General features: G+C 42.5%; 1 protein-coding gene across 1 annotated transcript in view; it reads right to left on the minus strand.

The window, feature by feature from the left end:
• The window catches only part of LOC147892391 (ubiquitin-protein ligase), a 191,087-nt gene that overhangs the window by 148,434 nt on the left and 16,299 nt on the right, over nucleotides 1-26,354 (minus strand). Inside the window, exons 9-10 of the mRNA XM_087387176.1 lie at nucleotides 23,807-23,843; nucleotides 23,450-23,619 (exon numbers count right to left, since the gene is read on the minus strand). Of these exons, the coding sequence (XP_087243302.1) occupies nucleotides 23,450-23,619; nucleotides 23,807-23,843 (207 nt within the window). The remainder of the gene's footprint in view (nucleotides 1-23,449; nucleotides 23,620-23,806; nucleotides 23,844-26,354) is intronic.

The raw sequence follows: 26,354 nt of genomic DNA on the forward strand, positions 1-26,354 counted from the left end.
CAAGCAGTCATTCATAATTATGTCAAAAGCTACATGAAGACCTTGAGGGACAATGTTGCTCAGGCAAAATCTCAGTGTAAGTCTTTGACAGAGTTGAGTCACCTCAGGAATCTTTTTTATAGAAAAATCTGATTTTATGTCAGGCAAAATATTATCTGCAATGCAATGACAATAGGAAAATAGCCAAATGGGAGACACGTGCGCGACAAAGAGCTTTTTTGGATAAAGGCTGCTCCTCCAAAGCATTTTTTAAAGGGCTGCATTACAGAAGGTCTTCTCAAAAAATTTGCAAGGCTTTGTTATCAGATGGTGTTTGGACTTCTTCTAGGGCACACCTTTGCTGCAGCTTGTATTCGACATTTTGCTTCTCAGTTTGGGAAGCAGATTTACCTTCGTAGGAGGTTATTTCAGCAAGGGGAAAATTATTACAGCATGTCACTCCAATTGTCACCGGCACAGGCCTTGGATTTGGAAGCTCCTTTCACTGAACGAGAGCTAAGTGATGCTGTTAAGTCATGTGGTAGATGGAAATCTCCTGGCTGGGATGGTCTAACAGTAGAATTTTTCTTGGCTTTTTGGGATCTACTGAAAATGCCTTTGCTGCAAATGATCATACTGCTTGGCATATGCCGGATTCTTGGAAGAAAGGATTGGTCAAACTTCTTCCCAAGAAGCCCATTTGTGAGTCATTAGCTGATTGGAGGCCTATTACTTTGATGCCGGTGATATACAAGATCATCACCAAAATGGTGGTTGATCGGATTAAGGAATATTTACATGATGGCATGCATCCAGCTCAGTATGTCTTTATTCCAAGACGACATATTATTGATAATATTGCCAATGCTTATCTTGGGATTGAGTATGCCAAAGAGCAACATGTGCTTATTTTGCAGGTAGATATTGCAAAGGCATTTGACACCATTCAATGGGATTTTATAGCTCACACTATGCAAGCTTTGGGATTTGGTCAGAAATTGCAACATGTCATCTTCTGGCTTTATCAAGGTAGTAACGCTGCATGCATTTTGTCTAGAGCAACACATCCAATGCTTCAATATATTGATCACTCGGTGGCGACAAACATATTACATGGGTTGGAAATTCTTGCAAGTCGCTCATTGGTTGCTCAAGCTTATGCAGATGATTTATTCTTCATGCAAAAGCACTCCAAGGGATCTTTCTTCGCTAATGCAAGCTCTCTTTTGTATGGACTGGCTGTTGGCCTTCACATTAATTTTCAGAAATCCCGTCTGTTGCCATTGCACTCTAAGGATTGGCAAAGATTGCTCTGGCTAGGGGAAATTCGGTTGATTCGTCATCTTGAATATCCTCTGGGTTGGAGCATTACTAGGTGTCAATAGACTGACTGGGTTCTTGCTAAACTGAAGAAAAAATTGAATATTGAATGTTGGCTACTTCACCGCTGCATGTCCGTCTTTGCATTGTTCAGTCTATTTTGGTAGATTATATCTAGTTTTATCTGCCATTGATTTTTTTCACTAAGAGGGATTCGTCTTCCTTCATGTCCACCATTATGGAGATTTTTTGGTGGTCAAAGCATGGCAAGAAAAGCTTGCAGATACTTCCAATACAGAGATTAAGTTCACCCAAATTGCATGGAGGGCTGAATATTCTTAGTATACATGTGCACATTTTAGCTCACAAAGGCAAAATGATACTTCAGTTTTTTCAAGATGATCAGCCTTGGGTTGCTATAATGCGCTCCTTACTTGTTCACATCACCACTCCTACATTTGGTTTTTGGCAACCCACGTAGTGGGATTTTCTTTTGGGCTGCATTGAAGGCAAAATCAAAGGTTGTCCTATGGTTTCTCAGATGTTTTTAGATGATGGCACTTGGCATGGAATGGAAGAGACTCTTTACAAGGTAACTCTTTGCGAGTTGAGAGCATCCATTGGTCACGGATTTTTTTCTCCTCCCTTGGCCTTACACGAGCCTCGATGCTCTTATTTTCTTAATATAAATGGGATTTCCAATGTCGCTGATGTTATTAAAGATGATGGCACTCTTTTATCCTTCCCTTTGGCTGCTGCAAAATATGGTTTGGGCATGCACTATCGTCCCGTATGGCAAGTCATTACTCGAATAATTCAACCATTTCAGCCAGTACCGCCTTTAGAAATTCAAGACAGGCTTTAGGATTGGAGTCTTTTTCCTTTATACTCATCCATTTGTCCTTTGAAGCGGTCTCATATAACAATCTCTTCTTTATATATAGTTATGTTATTACCACCTTGGGTGTCGGACGGGGCAAATGAGATTTGGGCATTGCACCGTCCACTCAAATGGTGGAGAAAGAGATTGAAACTATGTAAGGACAGAAATCATAGTCTTTGGTGATCCTTTTATGATTGTCTCCAAACTCAGTACATAGACTATCATGTATACTTGTCATATATTGAGATCTTCTCTTGATGTATTTGGACACTTTCATTTTTTTTGGATACTGACTTTGTAATATAATGCAAAAGAAATTTCACAAAAAATGTGTTTGTGTGTGTGTGGTGTGGTGTGTACAGGTGTGTGGTGTGTGTGGTGGAGACAGCTCTATTTTGAGCACGGCCTGGATGTAAATGAATGTTTTATAATATAAGTATCTTGGTTTTACAAAAAAAAAAAAGTGTGTGGTGGAGACAGCTGGAGAGTGTGGTGTGTGTGAGAGAGAGAGGAGACAGCCTTCCAGAACAGCTCTAGAGCCTCCCACAACCAGCCCGTGAGCCTCAGCTCTCTGTTGCGCTGCATCACAGCCCAAAAACCAATGTTTTGGACCAGTTATTACCTGCCGTACAGCCCGCCAGAGTCCCGTACAGATTCCGTACAGGTGTACAGCCTGTAAGGACAGTTCCGCCTGCTGCAGTTTGCTGCTCCCAGTTCATCTCCGGTTCCTAGATCGTTTCCACACAGGGATTCGCTTGCGGAATACATCTACGCACTGATTTTGAAGGCTTTTGCTTCCGTTTCTCTCCTCTTGAGTCTTTGGGTCTGCTGCACCTTTCCCATCGCCAAAATATTCCCTTTTCCTCTGAAATACAGTTCATCGGGGAATTTTTACTGGATTTTTCTCTCTTTTTCCTCTACAAAACTGTTTTTATCTTCTCTCGACCTCTACATCCCTCTTTCCCTTCTTTCTCCTTACAAATATACTCTTTTCCTCTTCTCTATGGGCTTTTTTTGGGACTGGTTTTTTTTCCTCCACTATCACTTTACAGGTACCTCCTTTCTGGGTTCCACTTTTTACAAAGCTATGGCTGAATATTCCTATGAAAAAACTTTTCAAAAGGAGCGTTCCGTTCACTGCAAGAAGCAAAAGCAGGCTGAGGGTCACCATGACCCGGTACATGATACTCTTGAGGCCCAACTTCTCTATGATGTCATGCATGAAGGATTTGCAGACACAAGGAAAGAGTGGAAAGACTCGGTTCCATCGGTTGGCCTCATGGTTGAAGTAGATGAAATTGTGGATCCAGTCAGAGAATATGCTAAAAATGCAGTCATTTTATTTTTTCCAGGCCGGATCCCACCTACTGCAGAGATAGGCAACTGGTTGACTCGCACACTGGCTGGCTCGTTTGTTCGCAAAGTACACTATGCAGCCAGGGTTTTTTTTGAGGTTATTATGGTGGATGAGATACACAGACAAATGCTTTTGAAACATTCGCCCCTCTTTTTTGGGCAGCAAATGGTGCATGTATTGCCGTGGTCTCCCACAAGGGATTTTCAGGCTTTAATCCGACACAGATGTCCGGTCTGGGTTGAAGTTGTAGACTTCCCCCAATGCATGGCTTCACTCTTGCCTCAAATTGCAGCATCTTTAGGCAAAGTGGTCTGCCCACCACGGCCTAATGGCAACTCGAATTGATTTTGCATTCTCTGGCATACTGATAATCCCACACCAGACTCTTATTCAGTCACGGTGAACAATGTAGACATGGGAAGTGCTTTTTATAAACTGAAATGGAGATTATTTGCAGGGGCTTGTTTTGACTGCAAAAAATTTGGACACATGGCTTCACAGTGTCCAATGAATCAGCATAAAATGCCTCCTGCTACTTTGCCGGTTCAAATGCCTACTAAAGATGCTCCTACCTCCATTGCAAATAAAAACAAAGGTAGTAGACAGTTTTCTGGGATTCAAGATAAAGGCAAAGCTCCAGTGGTTTCAAATGGGAATGTTTCTTCACATTCACCTCTTGCTATTCAACCCTCAACAAAAGGACGGAAACCTCCAACCGATGGATGGCAAAGTCCAAGAAAAGTTATTTCTGCTCAAAGACTTCCACCCCCTCGCACTTGGAATGGTGCGTCTTCTAGTGGAAACACCCCAGAGGTCAATACAAGAATTGGGATCACATGGGCTGCAGTGACAGCTAGCAGAACACTCTTCCCTGAAGAAGAGGTTGCTGCTTTGCTGTCTACTCCTCAGGTGGATACTTCTTCTCAGGGAAGAGGCCTTGACCCTGAGATAGAAATGCAGGGCTGACATCATGAAGTTTGCTGTTGTATATAGTTGTTATATTACTATAAATATCTGTAAATATGACTGCTCATATCAAATGTTTTACACTCAATGTCCAGGGGATGTGTGACAGTAGGAAATGGAAATCTGTGTGGCTGTATATCAATAGATTTCAGCCTGACATAGTGGCATTACAAGAACACAACCAACATGTCTATGCAGGAAAGACAGGACACTACTGTGGCTATGATATTTTCTATGCTGGGGAGCACTCTTTCTCAGGGGTAGTCCTTCTTATCAAACATGAGCTTCAACCAGTTATTGCTTTAAATGACAACAAAGGCAGCTGGCTTGTTCTTCAATGCATCATTCGAGGAGAGGGGTTTGAATTTGCTTCTATTTATGCACCTCAATCCTCTAGAGAAAGAACTGCAATTTGCGATGCCATGCAACAATATCCATGGCGATATCATGCCTTTATATGTGGGGATTTCAATAATGCTCCACAACAGGGTGAATATACCTCCAAACATACTCATATGTTGACCCCTGAAAGGCATGCATGGTCTCAATTACTCACGCATCTTGATTTGGTTGACCTTTGGAAGGAATTGCAGCCTTTGTCACCTGGATACACCTTCCAACATAATGCCCTTTCTTCTTATCAGGCACGTCTCGATCGATGGTATAGTGTAGCTCCGCAACAAAATGGTGATTTTACATGCAAAATGTGGATTGACTATGCCTTTATGCATTTAGATCATGCACCTCTATGGTTGCGGTTATCCTTTCATGATATGCCAGATGATAGATTGCCACAAAGGCGACATCTGATCGTGAACAATAGCTATTTGCAACATGCTACTTTCAAGGCCATGGTTACTGAAGCATCTCATTCTCTGTCTTCTCGCAGCCATATTCATATTGATGATGCCTGGGATTCTTTTGTTTCCAAAATGCAAGTTGTGATTAGAGGTTATGGCAAGTCTTACATGAAGACTCTGAGGGAAACTATTGCTCAGGCCAAATTCACTTGTCAGGACCTCACTGAACTTAGCCATCTTCGTTCGTTGTCCCTGCAGGAGCAAATAACAATATGCCAAGCTAGACATTGTCTTAAACTCAATGATCACAGGAAACTGGCTAAATGGGAGACTAGAGCAAGACAAAGAGCCTTTACAGATAAAGGCTGCTCTTCCAAACAATTTTTCAAAAGCTTGCATCAGAGGAGATTAAAAACAGAAATTTACAGGGTGCTTATGCCTGATGGATCATGGACCACCTCACGGTCCCCTAAGTGCTTTACTTTTTGCCATAGCCACTCATCCAATGCTTCAATATCTGGACCACCTTTTGGACACTGACAGTCATAGCATGATCGCTCAAGCATATGCTGATGATTCATTCTTCACCCCAAAAAATACTCGGAGTGATCTGTCCATGATTATGCAGGCTCTTTCTACATATGGATTGGCTGTTGGTCTTCGGGTCAATTTTCAGAAATCAAAATTGTTGCCGTTGCATGCTCAGGAATGGCACAATCTTTTGTGGCTTGGGGAAATTGTCCTCACCTCTCAATTCATTCGACATCTTGGCTATCCTCTAGGTTGGGGACTCACCCGTTCCCAACAAACTGATTGAGTGCTAACAAAGTTGAGGGAAAAACTTGAATATTGGAAGCTTGCAACTTGGCCATTACATGTTCGTTTGCGAATCACACAATCCATTTTGATAGCATACATACAATTTTATCTACCTATCATTATGTTCACTAAGGCAGATCCGGTTTCCTTTACGTCAGCTATCATGGAAATTTTCTAGTGTTCAAAAAATGGCAAGAAAAGTCTCAGATTACTCTCTATGCATCGTCTCTGTTCTCCAAAGATGCACGGGGGTCTGAACATTCTCAATATTCAAATGCATTTACTTGCTCACAGAGGGAAAATGATGTTGCAGTTTATGCAAGGAGATCAGCCTTGGGCTTTCATGATCCGCTCTCTCTTATTACATATTCATACTTCTCCCTTTGGGCATTGGCAGCCTACTCAGTGGGATTTTTTATTTGGCTCTATCCAAGGCAAGATCAGAGGCTGCCCTTTTGTCTCTCGCCTGCTTCTTGACTGGAAACATATTTTATCCCACTTGGAATGGCATGGCCGAGATTCTCTGTCGGGAAATTCTTTGAGGTATGACAATATTTATTGGTCTAAAGCATTCCACCCTTCTTTGGCCATACAAGAACCCAGACATTCTTATTTTCTCTTCTTCAAAGGCATTTCTTCTGTGGCGGATGTACTTCAAGATTAACTCAAAAGGTGAAGATAGACCAACTAATCTAAGGTGAAAGTAATATCTTTGAAATTTGATGCAAAGGGGAGATTTGAAGTCAAGGCTTTCTTTCCCACTTAAAAATTTATTGTAACAGGGCTTTACCCTCATAAATAAGAGGGGAGCGACTCCCTTTCCCTCATAAATAGAGGAGCATCCTCATTATTCACTCTCCTCTTTACAACCTCCCCCCTTTGTCTTTGTTACCATACCCTCATCCTTTTCCACTATTTAATTCTGTTTTCAATTCTTTTGAATTGGGGGAGAAAATTGAAATACCCCATCTAAGCTAAGGTCAAAGGGAAAGTTTCAAATCTTCATGCATAGCTAGGATTTGAACTCAAGACATCCACCATGTATGGCTTAATGAAGATATGTGAAAGAAATAGAGTGATGGCACACTTTTATCCTTTTCTATGGCTGCTAGCAAATACGGTTTGGGAGCTCATTATCGTCCTTTATGGCATAGGATTTCAGCAATGTTTCAACCGTTCTTGCCGGTACCTCGTTTGGAACTTTAGAATAGGCTTGAGGATTGGATTTTACACTCTTCTTCCTCTTCAGCCCGTCCCTTGAAGCTCTCACATCTCACAGTGTCATCTCTGTATAAAGTGTTATTACTTCCGCCTTGGATTTCTGACAGAGCAAATACTGTTTGGCATATGGATCGCCCACTAAAGTGGTGGAGAAAACGGCTGCATCTCCTTTGGCATTACAAAGTCCCTCTTCGGCAACAGCTTTTCCTTTGGCGAGTCCTTCTTGGCATTTTTCCATCTGGCCAGTTACTCGCACATAGACATATTGCTTCGGCTGTTTGTCATAGATGCCTGCACTCACTGAATCTGTGCTTCACATCTTTTGGTTCTGTCCACATACTTGTGACTTCATCACTCTCATCCGACAGAGGCTTTGAGCGAGATTTCCTACTGTTACTTCTGGCAGGTTTTTCTGGTTGTTTGGTTTTCATCCAGCGAGACAGGGTTTTGACTTTATTTTTTGTATGGGTACGCTACTGGGCACTATGGACTTTATAGATGGATAGAAATCATAGAGTCTTTGGTGATCCACTATTTTCATCTTTTGTTTTTTCAAACGATCTCTGCACAATCATTCTATGATTGTGTTCAGAGTCGTTTGATTGATCAGGATGTATATACAGCTTATACTAAGATCTTTAGTTGAGTAGTAGTTACTCCATTTTCAAAGTAACTATGAATGTAATTATTTTACAGCAATAAAAGATTTCTTCTCACAAAAAAAAAAGTGTGTGTGTGGTGTGTGTGAGAGACAAATCCCGTGCTAGCCCTCGTGCTCCCACGCTATAGCTGCTTGTTTCTCCCTCAATTTGACGCTCTCGAGGTTTCGTTTGATGCCCGTTTTATGTCCGTACGCTTTGTCAGAAAATTCAAAAAAAAATAACTTTAAAAAAGAAACCGTAATGTCAAAAATACGTACGATTTTGTCTGTTCAGTCAGGAAAAATCTGTACACTTTTGTTGTTTTAAAAAAAAAAATTTAATTGTCAAAAATCCATACGATTTTGACCGTACAGCAAAGAAAAATCCGTATAGTTTTGTATAAGAATGCTAATGCCTCTTCTCCGGTAAAAAACAAAGGGGTCAAACAGTTTTTCTATGTTCAAGACAAAGGCAAAGCCCCGGCTGTCTCAAATGGTAATGCTTCTTTTCCTGTGCCTTTGTCCTCTCCACCTCAAGGGAAGGGGGAAATTTTTTTGACTGATGGATGGCAAACTCCTCGCAAAGTGATGGCACTCTTGTCCTCTCCTCAGGCTGATGCTTCATCCCAGGGCAGAGGCCCGGACATTGAGGTGGAAATGCAGACGTAGACAGCCCGTTAGTTGCTGTACATACCTGTCCCACAACTATAAATATGCTCAATGTATAGGGAATGTGTGATGGTCGCAACTGGAAATTGGTCTGGATGTATATCAGGCAATTGCAACCTGATATAGTTGCTTTGCAAGAGCACAATCAGCATATGTATGCTGGTAAGATAGGCCATTTTGTTGGTTATGATATCTTCTATGTTGGAGAGCAGTCCTTTTTTGGTGTGGCTTTTTGGGTAAAGCACAACATTCAACCTATTGTGGCTCTCAATGATCGCCGTGGTAGATGGATTATTGTTCAATGCCTTGTTCAAGGGGAAATTTTTGAATTTGCATCGGTTTATGCCCCCCAATCTACTCGTGATAGAGCTTTGATCTAGGCTGCCATGCATACTTATCCATGGCGATAACATGCCTTCATTTGTCGTGACTTTAATAATGCCCCTCAATCGGGTGACAACAACTCACACCACACTCATGTGTTGGCTTCAGAAACACAGGCATGGTCTGATTTTTTGCTTCAGTTGCGCCTCGTTGATCTCTGGAAGGAATTACAGCCCATGCTTCCGGGCTATATCTTTCAGAATAATGCTCAATCTTCTTATCGGGCACGCTTGGACAGATGGTATCCGATTGATCCACAGCATTGTGATGCCTTTACTTGTCAAATTTGGGTCGATCATGCTTTCACACATTCGGATCATGCTCCTCTTTGGTTGAGGCTTTCCTTACATGAATTTCCCACTGACAGATTGCCTTGCCGAAGGCTTTTCCTGATTAATAATAGTTATCTGGAGCATGCTGACTTTAAGGCCTTGCTCTCTGATGCTATTCAGCCTCTCTCTCGTTAGATACACATTGGTTTGGATTATGCCTGGCAAGCTTTTGTTGCTCGGATGCAAGCAGTTATTCGAGATTATGGAAAATCCTATATGCAAGCCACAAGGGAGACTGTAGCACATGCCAAATTTACTTGTCAGGGTTTGACTGAGCTTGCTCATCTTTGCCCTTTGTCTTCAGAGGAAAGCATGCTCTTATGTCAAGTTCAATTCTCTCTTCAATCCAATGATCGCAGAAAGCTTACTAAATGGGAAACTCAATCCAGACAACCGGCTTTTTTGGATAAAGGCTGCTCTTCCAAGTAATTTTGTAAGAGTTTACACTACAAAAGAAAGGCTGTCAATATCGGTCGGATCCGGATGCCTGATGGTTCTTGGTCAACATCTCGTTCAGATTTTGCTGATTTATGTGTGCAGCACTTCTCCACTAATTTTGGGCATCTGGATACTCTTTCTCTTCGGGTTGTGTCTGCACGTCAGATTCTTTTGCAGCATGTTCATCCAATTCTGTCTGATGCTCAGGCTTTGGAACTTGAACATCCCTTCATTGAAAGGGAATTGCCTGATGCACTGAATCCTGTGACAGATGGAAATCTCCAGGATGGATGGTCAAACTTTGAATTCTTTCTTGCATTCTAGGATCTTCTTAAATTCACCTTGCTGCAAATCGTAAATACAACATGGCAAAATCAGCAGATGCCTGTGTCATGGAAAAAGGGTCTTCTCAAGCTGATTCCAAAGAAGCAGCTATGTGATTCACTTGGTGATTGGAGGCCAATCATGCTCATGCCAGTCATTTTCAAGATCATTGCCAAAATGGTGGTTGATTGGATCAAAGGTTATTTGCATGATGGGTTGCATCCCTCCCAATATGGCTTTGTTCCACGTCGCCATATCACAAATAACGTTGCCAATGCTTATATTGGGATTGAATATGCCAAATACACGCAGCAGGATGTTCTACTCTTGCAGGTAGATATTTCAAAAGCCTTTGACACACTTCAATGGAATTTCATCTCGCAAACTATGCGAGCTTTGGGGTTTGGACCAAAAATGTAGCAAGTTATTTACTGGCTTTATAGAGATAGCAATGCGGCTTGCATTCTTTCTGGGGATATCTCTAATGAGTGGACTCTTCGTTGTTCGGTCTGCCAGGGATGCCCTCTCAAAGCTTTACTGTATGCCATTGCTACTCATCCTATGCTGCAATATATTGATCATCTTGTGGCTACAAGACCACTTCATGGCTTGGAATTGGATGCAAATCGCAGCATGGTTGCTCGAGCATATGCTGATGATTCTTTCTTTACCCCAAAGAATACGCCCCATGATCTTGGTGCCTTCATGCAGGCCCTCTCTGTTTATGGTTTGGCAGCTGGTCTTCATGTTAATTTTTAGAAGTCTAAGTTGCTCCCTTTGCATTTCAAAGACTGGCATAGTCTATTATCGCCCGGGGATATCATTCCACCCACTCACTTTCTTCGTCATCTTGGTTACCCTTTGGGGTGGGAACTCACTCGCCGACGACAAACTGATTGGGTTTTGGCTAAGCTTCAGAAAAAGCTTGAGTATTGGAAACTGGCAACCTGGCCTTTGCACGTTCGTCTTTGAATAGTGCAGTCCATCCTTGTGGCATATATTCAATTTTACTTGCCATTGATCATGTTCACTAAGGCAGATCTTACATCGTTCATGTCTGTCTTTATGGAAATCTTCTGGCAATCCAAACATGGCAAAAAAAGTCTTAGGCTGCTTTCGATGCATCACATTTGTTCTCCCAAGATGCATGGTGGATTGAACATCACGGATATTCATGTGCATATTCTTGCCCACAGGGGGAAAATGTTGCTGCAATTTCTACAAGGTGGTCAGCCTTGGGCTCTTATGATTAGGACTCTCGTCACTCATATCAGTATTTCTGCGTTTGTTCATTGGCAACTCGATCAATTTTGGCTGCACTAATGGCACTTTGCTTGGCTGCCCTTTTGTCCCCCGCTTGCTTCTGGACTGGAAGTATGTTCTTTCTCATCTAGAATGGAATGGACGGCAATCTTTGCTTGGGAATTCTTTGAGAACTGAAAGCATTCACTGATCGAAAGTCTTTCAGCCTCCCTTGGCTTTACAGGAACCTTGACATTCCTACTTTGTCTCGTTCAAAGGTATCACCTCGGTTGCTGATGTTATAGATGATGCTAGTATTGTGCTCCCCTTTTCTCTAGCAGCCACTACATATGGATTGGGCTCTCATTATCGTCCTTTGTGGCAACAAATTACTTCTATGTTTTCGCCTTTTGTTCCGATTCCTCCTTTGGAACTCCAAGACCAGCTGGAAGATTGGACTTTGACTTCTCCAGGGTCCTCTTCTCATCCTTTGAGGCTATCTCAGATTACTATACCTGCATTGTATAAAATCCTTTTGCCTCAACCTTGGGTTTCAGAGAGAGGTGATTATGTTTGGCGAATGCATCGCTCAGCCAAGTGGTGGAGGAAAAGATTATGGCAACATTGGGCCTATAAAGTACCGCTTCGGCAACAAGTTTTCTTTTGGCGAGTTCTTTTGGGAGTGTTTCCATCTGGAGAGCTATCAGCTCATCGACATATTGATCCTGCACTTTGCCACAGATGTTCTGCTTCTTCGGAGACTGCGCCTCACTTGTTTTGGCATTGTTCGTGCTCTAGTGAGTTTTTTGATCTGCTTCGACAGCGCCTGCGAGCGAGATTCCCATTTGTTCCGTTTGGGAAATTCTTCTGGCTATTTGGGTTTCATCCATCCAGATTGGAGTTTCATATTTTCTTCGTTTGGATTCGCTACTGGGCACTATGGACTTTATGGATATATAGGAATTGTAAAGTCTTTGGTGATCCTACTTTCTCTCTGTTTGGCTTTTTTTGGCGTTCTTTGCAGCAATCTTTCTTTGATTGCTTGCAAACCCGCTGCATAGATCATGAGGTCCTTATGGCATATACTGAAATTTTTAGTTGATGTAATTGTAGCACCTTGTTTTGAGGTTGCTACTCATATAATATAATCAATGAAAGATTTCATCATAAGAACAAAAAGTGTGTGTGTGTGTGAAACTCACAGATATCAGTACTCCTGCTTTTAGTCATTGGCAACTGACTCAATGGGATTTCTTGTTTGGGTGCATTGATGGCACTTTGCATGGCTGCACTATGGTCTCCAAATTGCTTCTTGACTGGAAGCATATTCTGTCTCACCTGGAATGGCATGGTCGACAGTCTTTGATGGATAATTCTTTGCGAGCTGAAAGCATTCACTGGTCAAAAGTTTTTCAGCCTCCACTTGTTTTACACGAGCCTCGCCGTTCTTACTTTATTTCTTTTAAAGGGATTAATACTGTTGCCGATGTTATTTATGATGATGGCTCTATGCTTCCCTTTTCTCTGGCAGCCACACTGTACGGTTTGGGTTCTCATTATTATACTTTGTGGCAACAAATCACTTGTATGCTTTCACCTTTGGTCCCGATTCCCCCTTTGGAACTCCAAGATCGATTAGAGGATTGGACTTTAGTTTCCCTTGGGTCCTCCTCTCGTCCTTTGAGGCTATCTCAAATTACTGTGCCTGCATTGTACAAAATCCTTTTGCCTCAACCTTGGGTTTCAGAAAAGGGTAATTCCATTTAACGATTGAATCGACCAGCTAAGTGGTGGAGGAAAAGACTGTGGGAACTTTGGGCATACAAGGTTCCACTTCGACAACAGGTTTTTTAATGGCGAGTGCTTCTGGGAATTTTTCCATTTGGACAGTTGCTAGCCCGTAGGTACATTGCTCCTGCTTTATGTCATCATTGTCTGACTTCTCAGGAGACCGTGCCTCATTTATTCTGGCATTGCCCGTCTTCTCGGTAGTTTCTGGATTCTCTTCGACAGCGGCTATGAGCGAGATTCCTGACTCTTCTCTTCGGAAAAATTTTCTGGCTCTTTGGCTTTCATCCACCATAGCGACCGGAGTTTCATCTTTTCTTTGTTTGGGCTCACTATTGGGCACTTTAGACTTTATGGACAGGCCGCAATTGTCAAGTCTTTAGTGATCCTGATTTTTCTTTGTTTGCTTTCTTTAAGCGTTCTCTGCTGCAATCTTTCTTTGATTGCTTGCAGACTCGCCAGATAGATCAGGATGTATATTTGGCTTATACTGAGATCTTCAGTTGATGTATTTTCTAGCACCTCTATTCTGAGGTGACTATTCTTGTAATATAATCAATCAAAGTTTTCACTTTAAAAAAAAAGTGTGTGTGTGTAATCTCTTTGGTTGAGGCTCTCCATGCATGACTTTCTTGATGACAGATTGCCTTACAAAAGGCTTTTTTTTATGAATAACAGTTATCTGGAACATGCTAATTTTAAACCTATGGTTTCTGATGCCTTTCAGCCCCTCTCTTCTCGGATGCTTTTTTATCTAGATTATGGATGGCAGGTTTTTGTTGCTCAAATGCAAGCTATGATTCAGGACTAGGTAAATCATTTATGCGAGCCACACGGGAGACTGTTGTGCATGCTAAACTCACTTCACAGAGTCTGAGTCACCTTCGGCCGTTGTCTTCTGATGAAAGCATGCACTTATGTCAGCCCCAAATTCTGTCTCCAATCAAATTATCGAAGAAATCTTGCTAAATGGGAAACCTGATCTTGACAAAGGGCTTTTTTGGATAAAGGTTGCACTTCGAAGTAATTTTCCAAAGGTTTCCCGGGTGCGGATGCCTCATGGTTCTTGGTCTTCATCTCGCTCTAAACTTGCTGATTTTTGTGTGCAGCACTTCTCCTCCCATTTTGGGCATGTGGACTTTCCTTCTCTTGAGATTTTGTTTGCATGCTAGCTTCTTTTACAGCATGTTAAGCTCAGGCTTTGGAGCTGGAACTTCCCTTCCCTGAGAGGGAATTGTCAGATGCAGTTAAATCCTGTGGTAGATGGAAATCTCCAGGATGGGATGGCCTCACTATTGAATTCTTCCTTACTTCCTGGGATAGCCTCAAATCCCCTCTGCTGCAACTGGCTTATTCAGTTTGGGAAAATCAGCAAATGCTTGTCCTGGAAAAAGGGACTCGTAAAGCTCCTTCCTAAGAAGCAGATTTCTGATTTTATCATTGATTGGAGACCAATCACGCTCATGTCAGTCATTTAAAAGATCATAGCTAAAATGCTTGTTGACCGTATCAAAGGCTATCTGCATGACGGGCTGCATCCTTCTCAATATGGCTTTGTTCCTCGTAGGCATATGATGGACAATATTGCCAATGCTTATGTTGGGATTGAATATGCCCATTACACGCAGCAGGATGTTTTGCTCTGCATTGCCAAAGCTTTTGACACGGTTCAATGGGAGTTCATCTCGCAAACAATGCGAGCCTTGGGATTTGGAATAAAAATGCAGCAGGTTATTTATTGGCTCTTCAGGGATAGCAATGCTCCTTGTATTCTTTGTGGAGACATCTCTAAAGAATGGACTGCTCGTTGTTCAGTTCGTCAGGGCTGTCCCCTTAGTGCCTTACTGTATGCTATTGCTACTCATCCTATGCTGCAATACATTGATCATCTAGTGGCTACAGATTCTCTCCATGGTTTGGAACTCGATGAAAATCACAGCATGGTTGCTCAGGTCTATGCTGATGATTCTTTCTTTACTCCAAGGAATATTTCGCCTGATCTTTTTACTTTGATGCAAGCCCTTTCAGTTTAAGGTTTGGAAGCTGGCCTTCATGTTAATTTTCAAAAGTCTAAGATGCTCCTTTTGCATCTTAAAGACTGGCACAGTCTCTTATGGCCAGGGGAGATCATCCCACCCACTCAGTTAGTTCGACACCTTGGTTATCCTTTGGGCTGGGGACTTACTCGTCGACATTCTAATAAAGCTCCGAAAAAAGCTTGAATATTGAAAATTGGCAACCTGGCCTTTACATGTTCGCCTCTTAATAGAGCAGTCCGTACTCGTGGCATTAATTCAATTTTATTTGCCTTTGATCATGTTCACCAAGGCAGATCTTGATTCCTTTATGTCTGTCATTATGGAGATCTTTTGGCGTTTTAAACCTGGCAGAAAAAGTCTCAGATTGCTTTCGGTGCATCGAATTTGTTCCCCTAAGATGCATGGAGGTTTGAATATCACTAATATCTAGGTGCACATCCTTGTTCACAGGCGAAAAATGTTGCTGCAATTTCTGAAAAGTGATCAACCCTGGGCTCTCATGATTCAATCTTTGGTCACACATATCAGTACTCCTGCTTTTGGTCATTGGCAATCCACTAAGTGGGATGTCTTGTTTGGGTGCATTGATGGCACTTTGCATGGCTGCCCTATGGTCTCCAGCATGCTTCTTGACTGGAAGCATATTCTGTCTCACCTAGAATGGCATGGTTGAAATTCTATGATGGGTAATTCTTTGCGGCCCGAAAGCATGGTCCAAAGTTTTTCAGCCTCTGCTTGCTTTACAGGAACCTCGCTGTTCTTACTTTATTTCTTTTAAAGGGATCAAAATTGTTGCTGATGTTATTCATGATGATGGCTCTATGCTTCCCTTTTATCTGGCAGCCACACAGTATGGTTTGGGTTGTCATTATCGTATTTTGTGGCAGCAAATCACTTGTATGCTTTCGCTTTTGGTTCCGATTCCCCCTTTGGATCTCCAAGATCGATTAGAGGATTGGACATTAACTTTCCTTGGGTCCTCCTCTTGTCCATTGAGGCTATCTCAGATTTCTGTGCCTGCATTATACAAAATCCTTTTGCCTCAACCCTGGGTTTCAGAAAGGGGTAATTCTCTTTGGCAAATGCATTGGCCAGCTAAGTGGTGGAGGAAAAGACTGTGGCAACTTTGGGCATACAACGTTTCACTTTAGCAACATGTTTTTTAATGGTGATTGCTTCTCGGAATTTTTCCATCTGGAAAGTTGCTGGCCCGTAGGCACATTGCTCCTGGTTTATGTCATCGGTATCTGACTTCTCAGGAGAATGTGCCTCATTTATTCTGACATTGCCCATCTTCTCAGCAGTTTTTGGATTCTCTTCGATAGCGGCTACGAGCGAGTTCTGCATTTTGTGGGATACGGATCATCCCACTCCAGTTTCATATTCGGTGCCTTTTACAACCTCAAGTGGGGGGCTGTTTGCAAGTGCTTGCTTTGAATGCAACCAATTCGGGCACATGGCTTCACAATGCCCTTCCCGAGCTCCTCGGATGCCAGTGCAAGCTGAAATGGTTCAACCTTTGAATAGGAATGCAAATGCCTCTTCTATGGTCAAAAACAAAGGGTCAAACAGTTTTTCTCTGTTCAAGACAAAGGCAAAGCCCCGGCTGTCTCAAATGGTAATGCTTCTTTTCCTGTGCCTTTGTCCTCTCCACCTCAAGGGAAGGGGGAAATTTTTTTGACTGATGGATGGCAAACTCCTCGCAAAGTGATCTCCCCCAGGAGACCTTTGCCTTCTCGGACTTCGAGTGGTGCATCCTCTCATGGGAAACACCTCGGGTGACAACACCTTAGGCCACAGTCATATGTTGGCTTCTGATGTTAGAATTATTGTTATAATTTAGCAGTGACCAATGTAATGTAATAAGTAGGTTAGGGGCACTTTTCCCTCATTTTAGAGGTTTTTCGCCCTAACCACAATTAGTTCACTAACTACGGTTAGTGAAGGATAAGGTTTTGTCACTTAGACAAAACCTATCCCACTCTTCAGTTGTATCACACTCTTCTATTGCAACTATTGCTTTCAGCTCTCACTCTCCTACTCTCTTGCTCTCTTGCTCACACACTTTGCTCTCTCTCCCTTAGTACTCACATTTGGTATCAGAGCAACAAGACCCTGCTCTTAGCTTCCTTGCTCGCAAGTTCCCTGCCCAGCCACCCTGCTCATTGCTCTTTCTGCTCGTCGTGCGCGCAGTCATGCGCTAACTGTCCGTACAACTCCCGTACGGATTTTTGGAGATTACCATCGTACCATCGTTTACTGTGCCATACTACCTGTTCCGTACGTACCTAGGCCGTACTACCCGTTCCGTACAGACCTGCGCCGTACTGCACTTCCTATGCAGTACTTATCCGTACATTCGCCGTACAACCGTCAAGGCGTACGGATTTCGTACAGCTGATTGTACTCTCCGTACAGGTCGACCGTACTGTACCAACGATCATAATGTACCATCAACCGTACTGTACCAATGACCGTACTGTACCAGCCTCCGTACAAATCTGCGCCAGCTTCAACAAAGAGTACGAGCTCTTCTTGTCTGCCGTACATCACACGTGGGTGTTTTTGAGTTGAGTGGGCATTGCAAAGGACATTGGTTTTGTTGCAGGTATCTCTGTTTGCAAAGAAATTGGGACTTCTGAATCATTTGCAGACACATTACAATTTTGGGGCTTTTGTAAAATTTTTGGCACACATTGCAAGCAAATTGCAAAGATTGGCCAAGAAATTGGGGCTTTTGCAGGAGATTCACTATTTGGGTGAAATTTGGCTCAATTTCAACTCGAAATTTGTGGCTTTTAGTTTTGCACTGCAATTTCTTGCATTTTTTGGGCTTTTAGACCATTTCCCCCTTTCTGGTTGCAATTTCACGCCACAAATTGGGGCTTTTGTGTTGGGAGAGCAATTTTGCAGGTTTCGGTTCACACTGCCTTTCTGTAAGTGTTTTGAAGCACTTTTGGTAGGTTTTGGGAGAGATTGGATGCTTTGGCAAATTTCTGACAAAGACATTACAGAGATTTGAGTTGCATTTTCAGCCAGTGTTTGGCTGTTTTTTTTTTTGGGAATTGTGCACTCCATTCCTAGCAAGGGAATTCAGATTTGCATTTGCTGTATTTTCTTTCTCAGACATGGCCTAGCAAAATCAGAATGATTTCCAGTTCAGTGGTCTCTCACAAGAGGATAAGCTGGATGGTACCAACTACTCCCTCTGGAGTTTTATGGTACGCAACATTCTGATTTCCCATAATTTGTGGGACTATGTAAATGGGGATGAGATCCGGCCAGCAAATGTGGCACCTAATACCCCTCCCCATCAAGGAGGAGGCAGAGGTCGTGCACAGGGTACAGCTGCAGGACAAGTTATTGGTGCAGCTATAGCTACTACTCCATAGCAAAAGAGATGGGATTCACGTTATACTTTAGCTTTGTCGTGTATTTCTCTTTCAGTGAAAAGATTCCTCATTCCGCATATCCGGTCGTGTAAGACCTCACAGGCAGCATGGGATATTTTGGAGAGCATGTATGCAGCTCGGAATGATGCCAGGGTGTCTTTTCTGAAAAGAGAATTGTCTCATACACATATGGAAGAGGGTGACTCCATGTCAGTGCACCTCACAAAGCTACAGGATTTACGAGAGCAATTGCTGAATATTGATGAGATCATTCCTGATTCAGAGATGATTACCACTACTCTGAATTCTCTTCCTGAGTCTTATCTCAGCTTTCATACCTCGCTAAATTTGTCATTGAGGGGGGGTGCAAATCCTCTCAATTTTCACGAGTTGATAGGACGTCTGTTGCAGGAAGAGCACACCTGGCTTCACGAGCAGGTGAACATGCCATGCTTTCAAAATTTAAGCCTAAAGGAAAGGGACAAGCAAAGACATCAGCAAATCAGCCTTCCAGTGGTTCAGGACAGCCTTCTCAAAAGGCTAAGGGTGATGCAGGTAAGCCCAAGAAGAAGGGTATATGTCATTACTACAAAAAGCCAGGTCATTACATTGGAGAATGCAAGAAGAGGCTTGCAAAAGAGAAGAAAAACAGCTCCGGTATGGCTGTTTCACATTCAGCTCCTCATGCATCTGACAATGGGGATGCTGCAGCCAACTTTGTTGGACAGGATTATGCCTTTTTATCTTGCATTTCAGATTCTAGGCTGGCTGCTCCATATGCTCGGGATAGTACAGCCACTTGTAATGATGATACATATGCCTTTTTGACTTGCAGTTATGACCTCTCTACGGATGCATCAGCTTTCAGTGTCAATGAAACACTGAATACTTGGTATTTTGACAGCGGTGCCTCCAAGCATATCACTTCTAGGAAGTGTCTCTTTACTTCCTTGCATCCACCTCCTGTTGGTAAGAAAGTCACTTGTGCCAACAACTCGTCATATTCAATACGTGGCATAGGAGAAGTTGAGCTTACCGCCATTGATGGCTCAGTTTTTAGACTTTCAGATGTCTTGTATGTGCCTGGTATCACCAAAAATCTCCTTTCAGTGTCCACTCTTAACAGGGCTGGATTTCAGGTCATCTTTGAGGATGACAAATGATTATGCCTTGAGATTATCTGGTGCTCTGCTGCGTGGGCTTTTTCAGCTTGATTTTTTTGAGATTATGATTATGATTATGCCTTGAGATTATCTGGTACTCTGCTGCGTGGGCTTTTTCAGCTTGATCTTTTTAAGAAAAGAGCAGCCCATGCTCTTGCAGTTTCTACTCCTACTGCTGCCATGCAGAATGCAGAATTATGGCATGCCCGATATGGCCACATGCATTACAACAGCTTGATGACACTTCAGAAGCACTCTATGGTTGATGCATTGCCACCTCTTGAGATACCTCCTCCACATGCCTGTGAAGGGTGCATTTTAGGCAAGATGCATAGATTCCCCTTCAAAAAGGATGGTTCAGTTAAAGCTGTCCGCAAATTACAGATTATACACATTGATGTCTGTGGTCCCATGAGGACTCCATCATTGGGTGGTCATCTCTACTTTGTTACTTTTATTGATGATTACTCCAATTTCACTTGGGTCTTTGGGCTGAAGCGCAAAAATCAGAAGTGTTCATGGTGTTTAAACACTTTTCAGCCATGGTTGAAAATGAAACTCGAGTCAAGATACAGACATTGCGCACAGATAGAGGTGGGGAATACTTGTCTGCAGATTTTGATGCTTTTTTGAAAGGCAAGGGTATTGTGCATCAGCTCACAGTGAGGCTGACCCCTTAGCAAAATGGCAAAGCTTAGAGGAAAAATAGAACTCTTATGGAGATCGACACATGTATGCTGAAAAGCAAACACATGACTCACAAATTCTGGCTTGAAGGTCTGATGTGTGCCAACTATATCTTAAATCGGGCTTCCACTCAGGCTTTGAAAACAAAAACTCCCTATGAGGTCTGGAATGGGAGAAAGCCTTCAGTGGATCATTTCCGAGTCTTTGGATGCCTTGCATATGCTCATGTGCCAATTGAATTTCGGCATAAGTTGTCAGATAAGGCAATTAAGTGCATATTTGTTGGGTACAGTGCAGAAAGCGAGGGGTACCGTCTCTACAATCTTGCTACATGCAAGATCATTGTCAGTAGACATGTGATATTTGCAGAAAATTCAGCTCACACTCAGGCTGAATTTCATTTGCCTTCTTCTTCAGAGGATGTTATTGAGGGGTTGCTACCCATTGCCTTGGGTTCCCCGGCTGATATTTCTGATGCAAATCAGAATTTACAGCCACCTCCCCAAGATGTCTTGCCACCTCCACAGGCAGTGGAACATGTGGTTCAGCAAGAAATTGCAGACATACATGCAGCAAAAACAGTCCCAAACTGGCTGTTACAGACTCTCAAGGAGAGTAAGATTGATGCTCCATTACCTGGCAGGACTCTGAAATTACAGCTTTGTATGGGCTGAAACAGGCCCCTCATGCATGGTATGCCAAGATTCATGCCTTTTTGACCAGCAAAGGGCTGCACAACAATAGTCCTAATGAGAGCACCCTCTATATCAAGATGGATGGGGGGGAAATTTTAGTCATCCTTCTTTATGTCGATGACTTACTACTCACAGGGTCCAATGAAGATAATATTGCAGATTTCAAAGCTGATTTGCAGACCACCTTTGACATGTCAGATTTGGGGCTGCTTCACTTTTATTTGGGGATCCAGTTCTCTCAAGAGCGACGTGGCACTGTTATGTCTCAGTCCAAGTATGTGCAGAAACTCTTGGATAGATTTAACATGCATGATTGTAAGCCCATAGCCACTCCCATGGAGCCGGGGCTGAAACTCACAATGCATGATGCAGGAGAATCACCACATCTTACAGTCAGGCTGTTGGATGCCTCATATATCTCTGCAACACTAGACCTGATATTCAGTTTGCAGTATCTCAGGTGAGCAGGTATATGCACAGCCCAAAAACTATGCATTGGCAGGTAGTTAAGCGCATCTTCCGTTATTTGCAGGGCACGAAGTCTTTTGGCTTGTTATTTCCCAGGGGGGGTGACTTGCAAATGCATGCCTACAGTGATTCAGATTGGGCTGGTGATTATGACACTAGGCAGTCCACTAGTGACAATTGTTTCTTTTTGGGTAAATCTTGCATTTCATGGCTGAGCAAGAAACAACCTACAGTGGCTACCTCATCATGTGAAGCTGAGTACAGGGCAGCTTTCACAGCAACAGTTCAATGTGTCTGGCTGCGACGTCTATTTGCTGATCTTCATCTGTCATGGGAGGGTCCTTCTCCAATTCTCACTGATAGTCAGAGTGCCATTGCAATGGCAAAGAATCCAATGTTTCATGCTCGCACGAAGCACATTGAGATTCACTATCACTACGTCCGAGAGAAGTTGCATGCAGGAGAGATCAGGATGATCTTTGTGTCCACACATGACAATGTTGCAGATATTTTCACCAAAGCACTACCACGTGAAAAGTTTGAGGCATTTCGTAGTGCCATCAACTTATATTCGTTTGGTGATTAATCAGTTTTGTACATGACATTGGCACTGCACGGGGGTGTTAGAATTATAGATATAATTCAGCAGTGACCAATGTAATTTAATAAGCTAGTTAGGGGCACTTTTCCCTCCTTCAGAGGTTTTTTCCCCTAACCGCAGTTAGTCCACTAACTATGGTTAGTGACTACTAAGGTTTTGTCACTAGGACAAAACCTTATCTCTCACTCTTTCAGTTGTACTCTCACACTCTTCTATTGCAACTAAGCTTTCAAGCTTTAAGCCTTCAGCTCACTCTCTTGCTCTCTCTCTCTCCCCGAAACTCACAACTCCCTCCCCCTCTTAGGCCACTGATCAGCCACAACCTTTCCCCCATCCAGCTCTAATTTTCCTCTTCGAATTGGTTTCAAGTTATCTAGTTTTTATGTGTAATTCGCGAAGCACTCATCCACTCAATGAGAAGTTAGCCTCAGTCTTGTACTGTCATGCAGGCCTAGAAGGTATCAGTCCCTTCACCTGTTTCAGTAGGAGCAGCAAGGTTCATCCTAAGAGAGGAGAGTTGCCTACAGGTGATGAACAGTGAGAAGAAGAAACTGACTTGTAGCCCTCACAATCTTCTCCACAACGGTCTTCAAGGCCAACAGATCCTCTGTCGTCTCTTTCAATAGGCAACAGGTATGAACAGTGAGCCTTCTCAGACTTGACCTGCCACTGCTTAGATACATCTTACAGCATCCATGTACACGCTGCCTCCCCCCCTCCTGCATTGTATTCGCTTTGAGCTGAGGGCCCTCCTTTTTTGTCCTTGCAAAATACAGGTCCTTCTCTGGTTTCCACAGCCCATACCACCTACAACCATCCTCAATTGGCTTTATTCACGTTAATTGACGACTATCTTTGTGGCATAGCTTGAAGTTTGTCAGGCAGAAGAGATAAACATGATACTACAACATTGACATTCACAATAATTCTTCAACAATTGAGGCCTTCACTACTCCCTTTTTATTTTCATTTATCTCTTTCTTATTTTACTAATATCCAAAATGTAATAAGTGCCAGAACATCAAATAACAGTAAAGCTACTAAAGCAACCTGTGTAATAGCAATAGCAGGTATATGATATTCGCAAATTTCCAAGCTATTAGACAAGCCTGCAACCTGCAAGCTTTTTTTATTATTTAAGAATCTATTTTTCCACCCTACATAATTTCTGCAGCTAGGCAAAACCGTAATCTCAAAAACGTATCGATTTACCACACAATGCTAAAAAACATGTCCACCTACCACAGAATGATGTGTGATGCGAAGTGTAATCTCATCACTTTTCTCAGCTAAGACATCTAGAGGTTTCTTCTTCCCAGCTTCTTCAATCAGGACAAGCAATTGATCGTATCCGTCTACTCGTGATGCCTCAACAGAAAAAGCACTTGCTGGGTACTTCAAATAAAGGCAGCCTGTTTAAAACTGTGAAGTCATCACATGCTCCCCCCTTTATTGAAATGAAAAATGACACTCTAGCATGAACCAACCAACTTTACACAGCAAAAACACAGTTTTAGCCACATCCTTGAGTTTATAAACATTTCAATCCATACCTAGCATGGAAAAGACATTCAAAAACTATAGCTGGGAGATACAAACCTAGAAGAAACTCCAATGGTAACAGCAAGATCCTAATCTGCAAAGCAAAATGAGGGAAACAGCGTTGTTGGAAAACCTTCGATAATCCATAACCAATATGTATGTTTTAAATTCGGGGCTTGACAAAGAAATTTGCAGCAAAACAAGCAACAAATTATCTTGTTCATGGGAAATCTCATGCCTACAAGTTTAATGCAGTATGAAAGGCCACTTGAAATGTATTGCTTTCTTTAGCCTATGAATATGGACAGAAAAAATATTAAATCCAAGCAACGGCAGCATCCAAGCAGGAAAAAAAGATTTTGGCTCAATTCCTGGTCATCCATGATCCCCTTGCTGCCCCCCCATGCACAGACCCATTCATAAACACAAGCACAAAAAATTATGTGTTGATATACTAATAGAAATGCATGATTAATCTGGGACTCAAATAGCATGTATATGACATTATATGGGAAGACTGGTTTTGAGAGGCTATAGGTCTATCTGCATCATCTTGGGCAATGGATCACCATGGGCCAGCTCAGGACCTCATCCCCCCATAGATTTGAGATTGAGGCAGGAGAAGAGATTGCAGACGCAGAATACCGTAGAGATTTGAAGCTTTCCACTCTTTATGAAGTTCAGAAGGTGGAGACAAATCTGACGTGATGCCCTAGATACTATGCGATTTTGGGGAGATATTGTTGTATTTTCACCCAAGGATACGCAAACGTGGGCACAGACGTTGATTAATCGTGCCGAAGATGCGCCGCCCTATTTGTACATGAGGTTATCCCTTAAGCTTTGTAATCACATTTGAGAAAACTGATGAGCACACTTACAAGGCCACGTGAGAATGCTTGCATGCGCAACACCCCTAGAAGAGGTCCCCCTCAAAAGAACAAGAGCAAACAATAAAATGATCCCCCTCAAAAGTGCTGATGGCCTTTATGCAAAGACTTTTGCAGCATCACTTTTAGATGCAAGGACTGGTCAGTATTGAGTCTCTGCAGTTGAGGAGAAAATATGACGACTGTAAGCTAGAACCACGACATGCACTCAGGAACATAATGCCATTTTGGATAACAGACAGAATGGCTTGCAAGGAACACAATTTTAAGCTACAAGGATCTTGCCCCCAATCAACAAGAGCAACGTGACCAGCATTTCGAAGCACATGAGAAACCTCAACACACACAAGCTTAGCCAGCATGGCTGAGCCCAATCACACAACCTAGACATTCATGGGGTTGCAATTGCCTGAATGATGGCATCTTCTTTCTTGAAGATGGCAATATATGTCCCCGGGTTGAAAAAGAGTTCATCAGCTTACATCTTAGTACAGGTAATATATGGTGAGTCATAATATAGGATAATACAGCCAGCTAGAAACAGAGAATCGCATTCCTCCATGTTTATAGCAAGCCATATACAATTTTCCTGAGCATTCAGCTTGACTACTTGCAAACTGTCATGCCTTCCTGTGTACAAGGTAGGCAGTCTTGCCTATACTCTTTCTTACTTGTACTTTTCTTAGCTTTTGGAATCTATCTCATATTCTTTGTATCTCTTTTGCATGCATCACGTTCTAGGCCTGGCCACTAAGATGATGTCCATGTCCTGTCTTCTACCGCAGCTTCCAGCCCCACCCCTTCCTCAATGGGTAACCCTAGCAAGTGAAAGACGTCTCTTCAAGGCATGGCCTTTGGTCCCACCCTAGAGCTACAGTTGGGCAGCTAGGAGGGAGGTACTTAGAGTGAAGACACCCAGCATGATAATCAGAGATGCCAAAGAAATTAGATGTGATGGATGCTCAGCAGATCAGAAGGCATCAAAGATAAATGTGGTAGAATCTTTCTAAATATGTATCGGAATACCAGGATGCTCACAGTCAATGGCACACACAAATGGGATGGATGGGACAGGATAGTACACAAACATGGGCCACACTATGGCCAGCAATTATCTCATCACCGACGTAAGGTTTACACTGGATACTAAATTTCACATTCACAAGCAAGCCCTGAGAGTCAAATCATAGAATGTTAATTACTAGTATTGCATGAGACAATACTAGTTGGAAGGGCGAAAGAGAGTCTCAAACTACAGGTATACTATCAAAAGGATGCCTCTTATGCGCAATCAATAGAAATCAGCTAAAAAGACACACAAAAGAGTTGCCTCTCTAGAATAAATGGCAAACTGTTACAAACATGTTAACAATCTGTGCTTAAAAACGTTTTGCAATTAAATGGGACAAGAATGTGAAGTTTGTGAGAGCGAGGAGAGAACACACAACGTTGGGGAAAGCTTGAGAAACTGGAATGAATTGCACTGATGTTCTGTGTAGGTCAATATCATTTGGATTGAAAGAAGAATGTCAACTTCTTTTTGCTGTCATTTCATATACAGAAAGTTTGAGAAACTCTCTAGAGGCCTGAAATTAGTATTAAGAGTAAGCTGAGAACCTTCTTGATCACATCAATGCAATTGATTACGTAGGACCCCGAGTCTGCCTAAGTAACTGAATCTCCACATCTCCACTCCACAATTTTTGGCTAGGTTA

The sequence above is a fragment of the Dipteris shenzhenensis genome, chromosome 16 (genome assembly GCF_047967505.1).
Source record: "Dipteris shenzhenensis isolate YYH24624 ecotype China chromosome 16, Dip_SZ_1.0, whole genome shotgun sequence".
In the NCBI taxonomy this organism is placed as follows: domain Eukaryota; kingdom Viridiplantae; phylum Streptophyta; class Polypodiopsida; order Gleicheniales; family Dipteridaceae; genus Dipteris; species Dipteris shenzhenensis.